This window comes from Sorex araneus, chromosome 4 (genome assembly GCF_027595985.1).
Source record: "Sorex araneus isolate mSorAra2 chromosome 4, mSorAra2.pri, whole genome shotgun sequence".
In the NCBI taxonomy this organism is placed as follows: domain Eukaryota; kingdom Metazoa; phylum Chordata; class Mammalia; order Eulipotyphla; family Soricidae; genus Sorex; species Sorex araneus.
In genome coordinates this window covers 68,882,879-68,900,164 of record NC_073305.1, presented here as the reverse complement: position 1 = coordinate 68,900,164, position 17,286 = coordinate 68,882,879, and the positions used below count along the sequence as shown (strand labels likewise).

General features: G+C 38.6%; 1 protein-coding gene across 7 annotated transcripts in view; it reads left to right on the top strand.

The window, feature by feature from the left end:
- The window catches only part of FOXP1 (forkhead box P1), a 793,034-nt gene that overhangs the window by 756,712 nt on the left and 19,036 nt on the right, over window positions 1-17,286 (top strand). For 4 of the 7 annotated variants that reach the window (XM_055137067.1, XM_055137065.1, XM_055137064.1 and 1 more), the window contains exons 13-17: window positions 2,706-2,789; window positions 5,745-5,795; window positions 12,723-12,924; window positions 13,035-13,114; window positions 13,720-13,821. In XM_055137067.1, the coding sequence (XP_054993042.1) occupies window positions 2,706-2,789; window positions 5,745-5,795; window positions 12,723-12,924; window positions 13,035-13,114; window positions 13,720-13,821 (519 nt within the window). The remainder of the gene's footprint in view (window positions 1-2,705; window positions 2,790-5,744; window positions 5,796-12,722; window positions 12,925-13,034; window positions 13,115-13,719; window positions 13,822-17,286) is intronic. The other 3 variants (XM_055137066.1, XM_055137069.1, XM_055137068.1) reach the window with 3 other exon arrangements.

Genomic DNA, 17,286 nt, shown 5'->3' with positions numbered 1-17,286 from the left:
TACCACAACAACGATTTTTTTTTTAATTCTCTAACCAGATTTTCAGTTGACCTTTCGGCTGAATTTTTATCCTCTCTTTTCTTTATTTCATGGGTTATAGTGTATGAAAAGAGGCTGGAATATACTTGCTACTACTGAGTGTTCGTATTCTCATATTATAATAATGAAGGGGTGCTGTGAAAATTGATGGGGATGGTGAGCTCATGGAATGATGGCATAGAAAGTAATAAAGAATCCTAAAGCTTTGTGAAAGACCAATGAGTACAAGACAGCTGCTATAGAGGATGTGGTTGCAGTCAATGTAGCATTTTGCCTAAAAAAAAAAATCCAAAATTCTGCACTTGGCAGACTTTCTTCTTTAATCATTAAACCTGTGTTAAGAGTTGGAGCTGAAATAGTAAAAAAATCCACAACTCACCTAAGAAACTGCCAGTTTTACGTATATATTATTGCATGCCAGCTCGCAATCATCGCACTAAAAACTTGGTTTTTGCCTTTCAGTCTCTAAGACTGCCTTTTATAATAAGACAGAATGAGTAGTTGGAGGTTGAGACAAAGTAAGAAATTTGGGCTAATTTTCAAGATGGGTAATGAAGCCCAGCTATTATCAAGGGAAAACAAGAAAGCGTTCTCGTAGCAGTAACCTCTCCAGGGTCATTGACGTGGTTGTGTGTGTACACACGCTAGATATGTGCTTGCAGCGTGGTGTCAGTACCTTTGGCCAGCATTGTAGCTGTTCAGATGGAATATAGAGGTGATGATTTCTTTTGATGCTCCAGAATTTGAGTTGATCTTCTACTTGGTCTTTGTAATTGCTACATCAACAGTGTTTACCCCAAAATTAAACCACAGTTAATATTCATTAGACTCTTCAGTAAGTGTCACCTCTCACCCTTTAATTTGTAATGCTTAGTATGGCAGGCCACTTCTGGTTTTTGAAAAGAATGACATCCATTTCTTCATTCCTTCTACCCTTGATAATTTTGTAGCAAAACATTGTTTTTAACCAAAGAGTATTTTAGCTTTAACATCCAAAAACTTAGAGAACTTACATAAAAAAAAAACAAATAACTGTAGAAAAAAATGCCCCAGCTCACATTTTAATTGTTCTGAGCTACTTTGGAAAACTAAATTCCTTTAGCATTATGTGTTCAGAGCATCTTTCAGTTTGGCTGTTCAATATCTTACTAAAGAACAGAGGATGAATAATATAAATGGCTCCTAATATGGTATCATTTTCATTTCCTGTTTGTTGAAAGATAAATGCTAACAGTGTAAGGCTTTTTCTTCTTCTTCTTAATTTATTCCTCCCTGAACCACAAGGGAATAAAAAAGGGAAAAAAATCAAATGTGATATGGCTTGAGACTGAGTCATCCAGTTAGGATAAGCTGAAAGCTTTTTCTCTCCTGTTTTTATATCCTTCCCCTTTCCTCTGCCTTTTCCCTAATTTCTGAAACATTCTCCTTTTTTAGAAAATACCTTTATTTAAAAATGTGACTGTTTTATTATATTTTTACTCTGGTTTAACTTTGGACTTATAAAAATGATATTTAACAGATTTGTTATGTGATATAATCAGAATGATTTCCTTCCCATTTCTAGAGAATTATTTTGTATGGTTCATAAAAGTACTGAACTAAGATTGTTTCTCCTCATCCCTCTTCTTACTCTCCATAGTAATCTCCTCCATACTTTCCAGAAACTTCACAGCTGTTCCTTTAACTAGACCTTTATCTTGGGGGAATTTATTTCCCATCCCTGTCTCAGAAGTAGTTACTGTATGCCTCGCTATTCAAATGTCTAGAACTAGTGTTTCAACCCTACTGCGAAACACTCCAAGGCAAGCACAAGAACGTAGCACCCAGAGCGTAATGTTTGCGTGCCTTCTGTATACATCCAGTTGTAGTGTCTTCAGAGGATAATGTTCAGTAGAATGAAGAGGACTTTATTTTGTTCAGGTGAGAATAGCACAGAACAAGTAACCACATATTAGATGAACTTTCCCTGCATCATCTGAAAACGGAACTTGTCAGTTTAGCTTTGCAGCACTGTGCCTGCCCCACATTATGTTGCTAGCCAGCATTGTCTTAATCTCTTCCTACCAGTTAAGAAAGAGGAGGTTAACTTTGCATCAATGCCTCCATCTCTCTAGGAGTTTTTCCACAGCCACAACAGACGAATTTATGAGTTTTAACTACCTTGCTCATTTTCCTTTGGCTTCCTCATGAATAAGACTGGTTTATAGGCATGATTCACGTTTTTGCCTTTTAGCTGTCTGTGTTCCATGAAACTCCTTGGTGCCAGCAGGTCTAGAACTTCCCAGTTAAAGGCTAATGCATCTCTTGTTGAGAAATCTTATACTGGCACCTCCACTTATGAGAGTTTGGCAATGGTTGTAGAGATTTCAAAAATGATTAAGCAATGAAAATGATTTTGTCATGTGCTCTGAGGCCAGCCACAGCTTAGTATGGAATAAGTGTCCCTTTAGATTTAAAATGTGCATTTGTTTTAAATTCTGTTTGTATGGTAACACTCATGTCATCGTTTAATGTTACTTGAACTTATTTTAATATTCAAAGAAATTCACGAGCACAAAAATGTATAAAACTGTAACTGTACCCTCACGTTGATTCACTAATTAAAAATAAATAATTTATTAAAAAAATAATATTCAAAGAAATAACAAAGTGTTTTTCCCTACTAGCTTGCAAAAGACAAAGAACGCCTGCAAGCCATGATGACCCACCTGCATGTGAAGTCTACAGAGCCCAAAGCCGCCCCTCAGCCTGTAAGTACTGGAGCCCTGGAAGGAAAAGGGCTGTGATATTTCTTCTCTGTGTCTTCACCCCCAGGGATAGCAAAGAGCACACCCAACTATGGCTACTGCTTGTTGAAGTGATGGAATGCATTTGAGTCAGTTCACTTAGTCGTTTCTGGTTACCTGTCAGGCTAACGGCCTAGTGTCCGACATTTAGGGAAATGCTGGATGATTTGGATAGGGTCCTTGCGGCTGAAACTAGCACATCTTCTTTGAGAAAGGATGATTGATGCTAAATCAAGGCATTAAAATATGTTAGGAGAGCTAGCTGGGAAAAAAAAAACACCATACAAAATTAACAAAATATTTTCGAATTGTGGAAATGCAGAGAGCAGACAGCCACATCATGAAGGCAGAGAGAAAAAGGTTTTTTTCTAAGTAAGCTGAGAGACAGCAGCGTCTGAGAAAATAAATAAGGGTAGTCCAGTCTGCTACAGAGGAAAGAAATAGGAAATACTCCAAAAAAACCTAACCTCATCAAATAGAAATGTTCTAATTTCAGGCATCCAGGAAACCTATATACTATCAGAATAGTTAGAGGCCATATCATGGAGAGCATCTAATGGTTGCTACAGAGTGTGAAGTGAAAATGGGTCTGTGACAGTTAGGAGACTGAACACGGCACACTGAAATGGCATTTAAGTTTTAGGGATCTCCTGTCTTCCCTGCTTCCTTGTACTCCCAAGCACATGAACAGTTGGCATCAGAGCAGAAGGATGGCATCTAAACCCCCAAATCTATCTTGGACCTCATTTCTTGTTTTAAATTGATCTCTTGAACAGTTGTATATCTCATATACTTCTATTTCTAAAAATTTCCTCGTAGCTTCAGCTGATTATTCAAAATGGAGAGAGTGCTTTGCTTCTTGATTTTAAGATTTGTAAAATTTAAAGGTACACTGCCTTTATTTGATTTTGCTTGGAGTCACTGTGTGAAAATTAATTGAGCGTTGACAATCTATAGTTAGTACGAGCAATTTTAATCAATATGCAATGATGCAGCATAATGGCAAAGTATTGGTTTATCTGTTTTGACTGATTTTTTTTTCTATAAATAAAGCAAACATACACCCATATATGTATGATTTATGGTGATAGAAATAAAACGGAGTCAGACTATTAACCCAGCAAATATGGTAGCCTGCCAAGATGCAGTTGGCAGACAAAATTAATGTCTGAAACAGAACACATTACTGAGATATAGGACATAAAATCATTAAACAATTTGCACATCCATTTTTACTAGGAAAGAGTCCTCAGTACCCATGTATTTTGCAGTAAGTGGCTATAGGATTCAATGTGTAGGCTACCAAAAAGAAAGGAAAAAAGAAACCTGGCCATTCAGTATTGGGGCCAGTAGCCAGCAGTGCCCATCAATGCCTCCTTTGAAGGAGGGTCCTAGGAGTAACACGAGCCTATCTAAGCAAGTTCATGAGACCCTGAAACAATTTCTCTGAGTTCTCCAGTGGGCATTATAAATTCCATTTTTCTTTTCTTTCTTGTTTTCATTTTTTCCACCCTGTGGTGCCAGGGATGGAACCCCCAGCCTCACACATACATGCAAAGCTAGTGCTCTGCCACTGCACTACATCCCCACCCTCCGAGCATAGCTTACTTAGAAAGGAACTGATCATCTCTGCAGAGACATTTGTATGGCTTCAGAATGAAGGGCTTGTCTTCCCTCCTGGAAACGAGAGAAAGCGCTACATTAAACTCCCTTTTTCCTCCCTGCATTAAAAACAATGAGAGAATCATGTTTGGACTCAACACCCTAGAAATGGACTCTTTTATATGGTGGCCTTCTTGGGGAGTGATGAAGCTAAACAAGGAATCACAGTAGACTCAGAGAGAGATGGGAGGGTGCTGGGGGGGGGGGTGCCATACTTGTCAGCCTTAAGGGGCCACAAAAGGGTCACTGGGAGACTCTCCATGAGACCCAGTAGTAGGCAGCCAGTAAACAGTGGAAATCAGCCATGGTGGGAAATGTACAGGGAAAGGAAAGCTTGTCTTGATTAGTATTTTAAAAAATGTTTTACATTCTAGAAAATTATAACTTTGAAGGGGACCTCCTACTAAATTTATTTTTAACTGCTCTATTGAAAATTCTCTACCACTAGTCAACATTATCTCTTAGTAGCTCAGCACAGTATTTCTTTATTAAAAGAAATAGGCACGAATATTTTTGACTGAAAAATTAATAGCTTTTGAATTCATACACAGCAGGTTTTCTTTTGCAAAGAAGTCCAATATCGCTGCACAGCACTTCTATAACCATTTATTTAGAGTCCAAGTCAAACCTTTGACAGCTAGAGCAGCGCTACAAGCCAATATAAAGAACTCCAAGATGTAAACCAACAATAGGCCGTCCGTGTGAGGTTTGCCATTGTCAAATACATAGATTGTTTGGATTAGTTTATGTAAATGTACTGTTGTATTACCCTTTGGAAAAAAAAGATCACATTTGTGTATGAAAAGTGGTTCCCCTCACAGGCAGCATTATAAATTCCTTATCCTTTAACTTACATGTAAGAAGTAGAAATTGGTGCCTGACAAGCAGATATTGTGTGACACTCTGTTGCCGGAATGAACCTGCCTTCTTTTCATTTGTTGTAAAATAGAAAATTTTATTACAGATACCATCTTATAAATCAGGAATTATTAAAATCTGTATAGGTGAGGCATTGGGAAATTAATTATAAAAGGTAGACGTGTAATGTTTTGCATAAATTTTCACTTCTAGCCAGTAAAGGGGGCACGGGGAGACACCCCCGTATACTGCAGACCTTTGATTCTTTCAACTTGAGGGATTCAGAGCTATCTGGTGATTGATTCTAATGTGCAGAATATTCCCATTACCTATAATGAATTTATTCCACCTTAAATAATAGACTGTACAGTAATATATTCAAATGAATATCCTTTTCAGCGGGATTCAGCTCTAACCCTAGATGGGGACTTTCATGTTACCGCCTTGCCAGTAAGTTTATAAAGTTTGTTCTTTTTTCCATTTCTGTTTAAATGGAACTCCATGTTTATTTTAAAATTCTTTGTCACTAAGTAATAGAATGCTTTGGTGTAAACATTGCCTTTCACTAAATGCCATCTGGGTGGTAAGTGTCATTCGTTGTATCCAGCCATCCACCCATTTCATCACGTCAGAGAAACAGCCAAACCCTCCTTGGGTTGCTCTTACATCTGCTCATGGCCATATTTTCTCAGTCCCGTTGTGGAACTCACCTTCAGGTTGGGTAGTTCGAGGGTATGCCCAATTTAGGACAGTTCCTAAGTTCTTAAATGTGGCTCTGAGTTTGGTTCACACCTGGAAATGTTAATACCGGTGAACTGGAACCGGATTTTGCAGTCTTCTTCCTGAGATGCCTTCAGTAGATCTCCTGCTTTCTCTGAAGAAAAAAACACCTAAGACTCAAACGACAGGAAAAAGCATTCCTGCATTTAAAAATATAATATATCAACAAATATTTATAGAGTGTGCCATATAAAAGATAATGAAACAATAAAGAGCATCCCTGCCATTAAATTATCCAGCAATCTGATAGGACAGATGGACACACACACACACACACACACACACACACACACAAACGCAGAGGCACAGTCATCCCACACAGATCATATTTGAGCAGAATAGTTGCTCGAATTCTGGGTTTGAGGAAAACTTCTGGGAGTGTGAGCCAAGACGAACCTAAGAGAGGAATAGGGAGACGTAGAAGTTAGCTTCGGAACTTGGCCTGGACAAAGAGGAGGTACATGTGTCTGTCTGACGGAGTTGCTGAGAGCAAAGTATGTATGAATAAATCTCAGTGGCAGAGGAAAGAAGGGGTCAACGTCATGTAGTCCAAACTTCTTGGTTGCTTGCTTTTTTAATTTATGAACTTTAAAGTTGATTAAGATTGGTCCACTGAGGAAAGACAGAGAGATGTGTAGTTTACCAGAATATTGGGACAGAGAGATGGCTCAGGGGTGGAACACTTGCTTTGCATCCAAGAAGCCTAGGTTTAATTCCCGGCACTGCATGGTCCCCTGAGCACTGAGTTGGGAGTAGCTTTTGAGTAGCAACAGGCATGAGCCAAAAACAGATAAAATAAGAATAAAATCAAGTTTTACCGGAGTAGCTGTCACTGTATGCAGTTGGGTGCTTACAGTGGGAAAAACCTTTCTTGGCCCACATTCAGAATAGCCAAATTTGTGGTATTTGGATTATTTAAAGATGCTTTGCTTTCCCATGTTAAGAAGCAAAAGGGAACAAATCTGACAGTAGCAAGCTGTGTAGTGAGACTGATGGATATTCTTTTGTTCAAACTCAGTCACTTTCTCAAAGTAAACAACAAATTGGGTTGCTTGGGGGTTATTGTCTCCATGCTTACTCCACAGAGAACTGGCTGAGATATTTCCTTGGAGGGACTTGTAACTCGTCCGACCAAACAATAACAACAACAAAAAGAAGCGTGTCTGTGTTATGACTTTATTAAGTTGCTAGGGATTTTTTTGTAAAGACTTCACTACCATTATGTCAGGAGAAGACTGTAAATCATATTTTATAATACCAAGTACATGAGAGATACGTTTTGCTTGAGGGGATTCCTACACGCCAGAGAACAACCCCTGAGCCTGGAGAAACCACATTCCTTCAGATTTGGTGGGCAAGTAATTATAGTGTAGGTCGTCTCTCCTTCTTTATGAAAATGTTATAAAACACTTATAGGGACTCGGGTATTTGAAGTGCACTGCAGTGTTAGATTTTCCTTTTAACAGGTTCTCTTTGACTCGAGCTAGGGCAAACAGGATCACTGTGGAATACTTCTTAGCTCCTATTAAAACAAAGTGCCTCCCCTCTGCAAAGAGGGGCTTTTAACTGGGAAAGAAAGAGTTGGCCCTCTGGTCTGTCACAACCTTAGTGCAGGGGAGGAGAAATACTCTTAGGCAGCGAGAAAAAGATCCTCCAACACACACACACACACACACACATTTTATATACTCCCTAAGTTCCCCTCCATAGCTTAGTATCATGTGGGGCTTGTTTTCAAGTTCCTCACAGTGTCTCCTCCTCTCAGCTAGATCAGAATTGCCTGCCAGCCCAGTTCTGATCTAGAAGCAAGGCCAGGCCCAGACTGTAAAGGCGGGCAGGACAAAGGCCTCCCCCTGCCCCCTGCCCTGTCTCCCCACAGTCTGCTAATAGTGTCCCCGAAACCTCAGAAGGGCCAGGCCGTCTGTGAAGGCCAGTGATTCATGTCTAGAAAGGCTGTGCGTGTATGCAGGACTGGGGCCCTCTCAGGCCAGGAAACCCAGCAGCAGAAAAACGAGTTCTGTGAGCTGAAAGTCCCTACTAAGCAGCTGTGTCCTTCGGTGTTTGGGTTTCAGGTTTGTCTTTTGTTCTCAGAATCTGTTTTCATGTGAGGCAAGAGCACAAACAAAAATAAAAATGAGTTCTTATGGGAATACTTATGACAAGTCTGTTTCTGTCCGGGGGTTTACGTCAGCGGTTTGTTTATTTTTTTATTATTTTTTTTTAAATGGGAGTGACTCATCATCTTTAAACCGAGAGAGGAGGTTGCTGTTTGAAAAGTAAATTTGAATCCTTTAAAGGACTCCCAGAATATTAAGTAGCCGATACTGTTTCAGGAGTTTGGACGGTTGAGATTTCCAGCGTTGTCCCTTCCGTAAATGGGCAGTGGGATGGACAGTGGTTGAGAACTCCATCCATTTCCAAAGTAAAAAGCTATTGCAATTTTCAGTGACAGAAGAATGTAACTTTTGGCCAGAGTTACAAAGAGATTATCTTTGCCTAAATCATCCCATCATGGAAGCTTGCCATGTAGAGAAATATCAGTTACTAACTTTTCTAAACATAGCAACTTCTTTTTAAATAGAAAATGAACACAATAAGAAAACAAGCAAAGAAATCCTTCCTGTTCCATGCCCTGGGGCGGGTGGGGGGGTGGGGGGTAGGGGCGTGGAATCATCTCGACTACAGGTCGGAAACCTGAAGCTCATATGCTTTCATCAATTTCTAATTGATGATTCTGTTGCAATTTCATAATTTGTGATTTGGATCATTATTTTAAAGAACAACAAAATCCACACCATTCCTGATGCAAGCTCTGGTCTTAAGACTGTAACTAATTTCTTTCCTTTTGGGGGAAGGTGAGAGATGGTAGGGGTCAAGGGTGGTGGGGGGGTGCTGATTTTTTGCAGAGACTTTAATTAAAAGAGCAGGTCCAGCTTGAACACAGGGTCTGACCAACTCCTTCCCAAGCACCGTCTTATCTCTGCCTCTGAGCCACCCTGTCCCTCCCCTGCTCCCCCAGTGGTTTCTCCTCAAGACCAGCATGTGATTATCAAAGGAAGTTTAAAAAGTCAAGAAACTTCTATAGCGGTTGACAAGGTTGACGTTTCATTAACTTGTTGGTTCAGGCTTCAAATGATTTCACGAGGCGAAGCACCCTCTGTTTGGAGTTTACCGCATTTTCTCCTTCCCTCCCTCCCAGGCTACAGTCATGTTTAATTTGGAATCTGGGTTCCTTTGGCAAATTAGCAATTAGAACAATTTTGTGGGAATATGTATATGTGTCATTAGTTTTCCTGCAAATTAATAGCAAGGGCAGAGGTCAGGCAGAAATTTTCCACTTGACTGCAGTTCCTCTATTGAGACTTGGCACTTGGTTTTGGAATGGCCACAGCTGCTCTCAGCCACCCTCTTCCTCTAGGAACTGCCTTTTAATTAGTTTACCTCATAGCCATCATTACAAATATTACTGCCTCCCCTCCTCGAAATAAAATTACTGTTTCTACAAAATATTCCAGTGACATCTTGCACCACTGCACATTGATGGTGGGGTCATTCGAATGCTGCATTTAATCATTAGATCACCTCCATCCACGTTTCCTAATTAGAGTCCTTACAATACATTTTTATCTGGTAATTAGCTGAGATTGGCTGCTTCCTCTGTGGCTTATTAGAGACAGCCCAGCAGTGGGTGTGAATCACGGTGTCATTTGTCAAGCCTGGTAAGCCCCCTCTCTCTGCTCTCTTCTGGGATAATGTTTATTTCCACTTGCCACTGATGTTCAGAAACCTCCAGAAAATTCTGCTGTAGCTCCTTGTTTGGGGATTGTGCTAACCTGGACGGATTTTACTTTCCTCTGGGGCTTTTTAGGGGTGTGTTTGTGTGTGGAGACGGGAGGCAGAATGGAAACAATCCAAGTGTTAAGATCGTTGCAGAAAGCTACAAGAATCAAATTCTTTTCACATTTTCTGTCATTGTACCATGTGACTGGTCTTGGCTCCTTGGATGTTGAGCACCTGAAAAGGGGGCATATGCTTATGTAGGTTTTCATGAGTTTGGGGTTTGGGCAGTCAAACCAGAATCCAGTGCTTGCTCATCTTCCTCACCAAGATCAGTAGGTGTCTATGGACAAAAGCATACTGTAGGGACCCTAACTTTATATTACAATTTTGGTGACTTTTTAGAAAGAAAAACAGAATGTTCCGGGGAACTTTCATAAACTGCAAAGCGAAGCTGAAATTGAAGGCAGGCTTCAGAATTATTTGACAGTTTTTGTGTGCGGTTTCCTTTGACCAGTGTCTGTATTGGATGGCAAGCTCTTCAAGGGCAGCCATTGTGTTTAATTCCTGTCTTTGTCATTTCAATACCAAATGCCCGATATTTTCTTCAGAATATAAAACGTCATTTCTAGGCAGGGATAAAAGCTAAAAGCTGTTAGCTGAATCTTCTCCCCCCCAAAGGAACATACACTGGAAGGCAAAACTTTTTTGTTTTTATTATTTTCCTGTTAGCTAGGTATAAAATGAGGGTCATACAAAGAGTCTTGAGTCCCATGTGAGGGTTTTAGACTTTGGTGGCTCAGTTGTGAATGTGGGCAAGTTACTTAATCTCTGTAAAATAGGAGAAATAGTCTCTACAGTTAGTGATGGGAGGAGAATTAAGTGAAACCAGACAGGGGCAGGTGGTTTCCAACATGAGTTTTACAAGTGTTTTCCATGACTTCCCAAAGTGTTCTGATAGTCTGAAGCTCAGCAGCCTCAGATTTTCAAAGACGCATATTCTTTTTTTTTTTAATGAGCTTTTTCACCTTTCACACGTTAATTTCCATGACCCTTTGTTTAGGCCGATGATTATGCATACTTTCTGCCACTTGGTTCATGATTAAGGTCCAAGGCAAAAAAGAGGTCAGCCCCAACCTTTCCTTTTTGGCTTCTGGGCTCTGCTTCATCCCATGGCAACTGCTGTGAACTGCTGGTATTTAGTTTGTGAACATGTGTTATGAAGTCATGTTTCCAGCACTAAAGAAGAAGCAGAGCCACTGTACAGCTTGCCCGGGATTAGTAAGGATGCCATACCCTTACTCATCAGCGTAGCTGTGTTGGGTTTTGTTGTATTGCTGAATCTATACTTTAAACCTCCCTCCCTGCCTCCTTTAGGAAAAGTAAAGTGTAAGTAATAGGTGATTAATCCACCATTCACTTTCCAGACCTGTTTATTTTTATTTTCTATTTTCCCACTGTTACTTGGTCTTTCATTTCTTCAGTCACTGTTCTTTTATGGAGCTATCCTAAACACACTAGTGAAGTTTCTCATGGACTTTTTATTACTAGATTGTAAGGTTGAGTCTTTTCGACAAATTGAATCTCTCTTTTAATATATTCTTTGATTATGTTCTCAGAAGAGCCTCATTTTTAATATTTTCCACAAATGATGCCTGTACTCAGGACTATGCCTAGAGAGGGTGAAATGGACTGACTTTGTTAAGTGATTTGCAATCTGGTTCAAGAAATTGTTACCCGAGTAAATCTACTGTATGAGTATTCCTGGGATTTGTGTAAAATAATAAATATTTTGAAAGCGACCAAGTCCTTTTACATTCACTAGATTTAATATAATAGACTTTCTATAACAATAGATTTGGGGAAAGGGAGACAAACCCATTTTTCCACTATTAATAAGAAAAATGCTTGAAGGTGAAAGCTAGGTAGAGAGATCAAAGAGAGAGAGAATCAAAACAGTACCAATACCTATTCATTTTCCTATACACTACTTCAAATATTCATTTCCTGACTTGATGCAATCGATGACTCCATTCTATTACTGAGATTTGAAACTTGAAGGAAAAAATATAAAAAAATTTGCAGTTCCAGATTTCTCATATGCCATATTCTTTTTAAATTAATAGATTTATATTTGATAGAGTTTAATGAAGATTACACATAAAGCTTTCAAAATTGAGTCTCTGCCAGCTGATAGAAACAAATGACGGCTTACTGGATCAGGGCCATCCTCTTTAGTGTCAGCCATAGGGAAAACATATTAGCAGTAGTTCCTGTGTCAGGTTTCATTATGGAGGTGGTGGATCGTATCCTTCTGCTGTCCAGGGTGGCAGTCCCTTCTACCCATGCCCGTTTGAAAGTTTGACTTTAATTAAGTGACAGTTCCTCACTCATGCTAGCCCATCACAGAAAGTTTTCTTTCTAGTGAGCTAAGATCTGCACCAGCATATCCCAACCAGTAGTAGTCTTCAAAAATTAGTGCTCATTGCCACCATGGGGACTCTGTCTTTGGGCTACTGAAGGGCACCCAGAGTCATCACTAAGGAAATTCTGTTACCCAGCATTTCTCTTTACTCACTACACCAGGTGACCCATCCTGTGTCTACATTCATTTTACAGTCTATCAGAAATACTTTATACTGATGACAGAGTGAATTGTTTGTCCATATTTTAGTTGGTCATAAGGATCTATTTAGGGGAATAATAATGGCCGAGCCCCTCCTGTTATTATTCCTGCTGGCTTTAGCTGCTTCCTGGGTTTCCATGTGTATTCGTTTGTTTCCTGAAGGTCTTCTAAGAACTGTTCTTTTTTTCTCACAGTTGAATCTGGTATCAAGTGTCACACTCTCCAAGTCTGCATCAGAGGCTTCTCCACAGAGCTTACCTCATACTCCAACCACCCCAACGGCCCCCATCACTCCTGTCACCCAAGGCCCCTCTGTCATCACCACCACCAGCATGCACACGGTGGGACCCATCCGCAGGCGGTACTCAGACAAATACAATGTGCCCATTTCTTCAGGTAGATACTCTATTTTGGCCTTCTGCAGAATTGCCATGCGCAATTCTTAGTGAAAAGACTTTTTTTTTTTAAAAAAAGTGATAATTAATAGGACAATGATTCTTATTTAGCAGATATTGCGCAGAACCAAGAATTTTATAAGAATGCAGAAGTTAGACCACCATTTACATATGCATCTTTAATTAGGCAGGTAAGTAAATAACACAATATGTGCAATTCTATCAAAAGGTTTACGTGTACATGGATATGTTATATTGATGAAGTAGATTTAAAACCGTTTAGTATGCAAGCATGCTAAAACCTTTTCTATAAGGTTTTTTAAAACTGCAATATATAACATAATTGCTTTTGATTAAGTATTACAATACGATGTGATTATTAGGAAATTCATTTCACACAACAGTGAAAATGAGCCTGTTTAAAGATGGCAAGTCAATTATCACAAGCTACAGTAATCTCTGATCCCTAGAATTAATCTGAGCTCTAAATAATTACTGAGCTTTAATCAGCTAGTGAAATGTTTTGCATTTCTCTTTGATTCTGCTTTATGAATGACTAATAAATTAATATTTCTGTACGGAAACAGAAATAAAAACTCAAAACAATTAGATAATTCCATTTTGAATTTTGCTATTGAACTGTTAAATACAACCATTAATCTTAGATCATTTTGTGAAGCCTTTCTTAGGATGTAACTTTGACTCTAGGTTATTTTATATTTTTTGAGAAACTGCATAATGGCAATTCTGCTGATTTGGTCATAAATTATCATCTTCTGTGACTTTTGCTTCACAGGCCATTCTTGAATCTCCAGAAAAGCAGCTAACACTAAATGAAATCTATAACTGGTTCACACGAATGTTTGCTTACTTCCGACGCAATGCGGCCACGTGGAAGGTAGGCTTTCTTGCAGGCCTGTTTTGATTTGGATCTCTTATAGAAGAGATTTTGTTTTTGAAAAAATGCAGCTGTTGTGTTTATATTGTTTGCTATACTCAAATGTCTAGAGGAGTATTTGATTGAGAAAAAAGTGCCATTCTTGTTGAAATGCTAGAATGGAAGACTCATGTTTTGTTGGCAACAGGTGTTTGGACAAACTGGTAAAACCCCCTCTATAGTTGAAATATGTAAGGACAAGTACAGATGGACCTTCAACCTTAATGTTGAGGTCTTCCTAAAACTTAGACAAACCTCATACATTCAAGTCTTTAACACCCATCAATATTTGCAAAGATGCATAGATAGTTTTTCTTACCCACCAGTAACTTGGATAAAGGTGATCAGTCAAACTTGACAAAGCCTTCATGAGTGGGATAAAAACTCTTTATCCCAGTAAGTGGAAAAGACAGAAATATGGCTACCATCACTTTCCATGGGTAGTCTTACAGGAGAAAGCAAATGTATTACTACATTTTGGAGGTTTTTTTTTTGTTTTAAGTCAAAAGATTATCCATCATATATTCATGTACTCAGGAGAAGAAAAAGAGCATCTAATTACCAAGAATAAAAATACCTTCTAATTATGTAAATTCTTTCACTTCTTATTGGATGCCCACAAGAAGCATGGGTTGTATGACATACATTATTCCCAGTTCAGCAGTTGTTCATAGGGATCATAGGTTAAGCCCTCAGAAGTTTTAGAATTTGACCATTTTCAGTTTCTCAGTGAACAGTATTTTTGCTGTAGATGAGAGCCAGGCACAGTCTGACTTTTAAAAAATTATTACCTCCTAGAATTCTTATAATTCCTAAATTCCAAAACATTCAGAAACTTAAAATTAAAACATTATAGTAAGGTTTTACATTTTATTGTTATAAATAAGACAGGGCTTTATAATTAAAGACTCAAGGGAAGGTTTTACTTCAAATAATTATCTTCCTTGTTATTTCCTTAATTATATGTAAGAAAATAAAAGTATATGCAACAACAACAACAAACTTCCAAACATTTCCTCTCTTACTTTCTTCACTTATTTTCACTTGAAGGAAAATTAATAAAACCTAGTATTTATTAACTTCACAGAGCTGTGAATTTCTACTATGACCCAAATTATTTTCTTTTTTTCCATTAAGGCACATGGATGCTAAAAGGAGCCTGTTCAAAACTCACCCTCTTTTTTTCCTGATTAAATGCAAATGTCTTTAGCTATAGATGCTTTCTAAAATTTAGAAAGTATAACACGAAACTGACATTTTTTTAAAATTGCCTCTTACAGATAATGATAACATTTTTAAATAATTGCCAGTTGAGACTATGATGTTTAAGCTCAGAGCTTCAGGTTTAATTTTTTCATTTTTGTGAGCGACAGGAAAAAATGCCACTGATAAAAACAATCTTAGATGAAATACTTGAAGACTCGGGAATATGTTTCCTTATTTGTACTGTGACTTTAGACAAAGATCTAGTTAAAATGTTGTCAAAAAGCACGATAGAAGCCAGATTTCTAATTGCTTTGGCTTAATATGTAACCTTCAGAAACAAATCTTTAGGTTTTTTTTTTTCTTTTTGTTTTTTGTTTTGTTTTGTTTTTGTTTGGGGGACACACCTGGTGGTGCTCAAGGGTTACTCCAGGTTCTACACTCAGAGATCGCTGTTGCCCACTCTGGGGACCATATGGTATGCCGAGGGTTGAACCTGTATAGGCCACATGCAAGGCAAGCGCCCTACCCACAGTACCATGGTTCCCACCCAAAACCTTGAGTTTTTACTGTATATATTTACTTACTATCTCACTAGAGAGTTCAGAGAGATCCCAAGAAAGTACTTTTTAAAAACAAAGTATCTTTACATCTTTATGTACGCGTATTCTTTTTTATTTTTTTTTCCATAGGGGCTACACCTTGCAGTGTTTTGGGGACCCAGGGCCAGCTTGGTCTGGCTGTGCATTAGAACCACCAGGGCTACCAGGCCTACATATTACTAGTCAGACATGGGATAGGGGGAGGTGGTGCCAGAGATCAAACTTGGGACCTTGCACGTGTTTCCTGCCACTTGTGCTAGCGCTCTTGTTCAGAGACGAAGGGTCTTTTTTTAAAAGTTTTTTAATTTTTTAAAGTTTTTTTTTAAGGTTTTTTTTTTTAAATCATCAGACAATGGTTGGGATGAGGAGATACATTTCTTTCCCAGTTATATCTCCTCCTACATTTGTGCTGTGCCTTTATTGTTTTAAGAAAATTTGGGTTCATGTATTTATTGTAGCCTTTTCATTGTTGTTCTCAGAGATGACAGCGGACCCTAAGTGAGCATACTTATATGAAGCATTTTCAGTCTGAAAAACAAAAACAAAACAGACTATGATTTCTATGCCAAAGAAAATTACTCTACTAGAATAATTTTAGCACCAAAGTTGTTTTTTTTGCCCCCAGCATTTAAAAACTTTGCTTTTACTCAAATCTGTTTGAATCCCGGGTGTCCTTTTGTCACTTGGGTGCCTGGGACCTACCCTCATTATGTTGATGTTGTTCTAAAACTTTTTGGGTGGCTAAGGGAGCTTCAGATGCATGAGGCCCTGGGTCTGATTCCTGGCACTAAAATAAAGTCTTTGAGAATTTATCCTCAAAGACTTGGATATTCATTTTGAACAGGTTACCTTTGCCATGTAATAAAACAGTATTTTGACTTCAAAACATGACACCAGAAAAGAAACTTCACCTTAGTAGAGTGCTCACACAGTCTTCACTTGCAAGTGTGGGAAATTTGAAACATTCCTCCACATAGCAAATTTTGCTACCTTGAAGGACAAACTAGAGAGGGATTATTTCCAGAAGATGGGGTCCAAAGTATCTAAGCAGTAGCAACATAAGTGAATAAGGGCTTATAGGAGGTTCACCAGGAGTTTGTATCAGCTTCTCATGCACTCTTGGTCATCTGCTAAGGTCAATGTTCATTGACAATTTTAAATCTAGGTCAAAAGGTTCCTCCAGGAGTGATAGAGACATGAAATTACAGTGCTCTATGAGGGCTCTGGGTTTTCCTGGAACCCCAGAGAAAGTGATGTTAAAAGAGCTTTAACCTTCAGTTGAGGTCTTTCTTTGTGCTAGATGATAGATGCCAAGGATCTCCGTTTAGGAATGATCAGAAATTACATTTTAGTCATAAAAATATTGTCTGTAGAAACCATTGACTGCAGGAATATCATCATTTTGCCATTGAAAGATCTAGTTCTGTGTTCTTTTGTCATTTTACCAGTTAATTAAAGTCCATAATAAAGGCCAATTTGGGAAAGTAAAACATAAGCTGGTGATGAATACTGACCCTTTGGGATCAGCATCCCTCACCCCTTGTCAGCTGTAGTTGGAGGTACTCTCAATGGCAAAACCCAATTTAGAATTCTCCTTAATTGAAAAACAAAACCGTGCTTA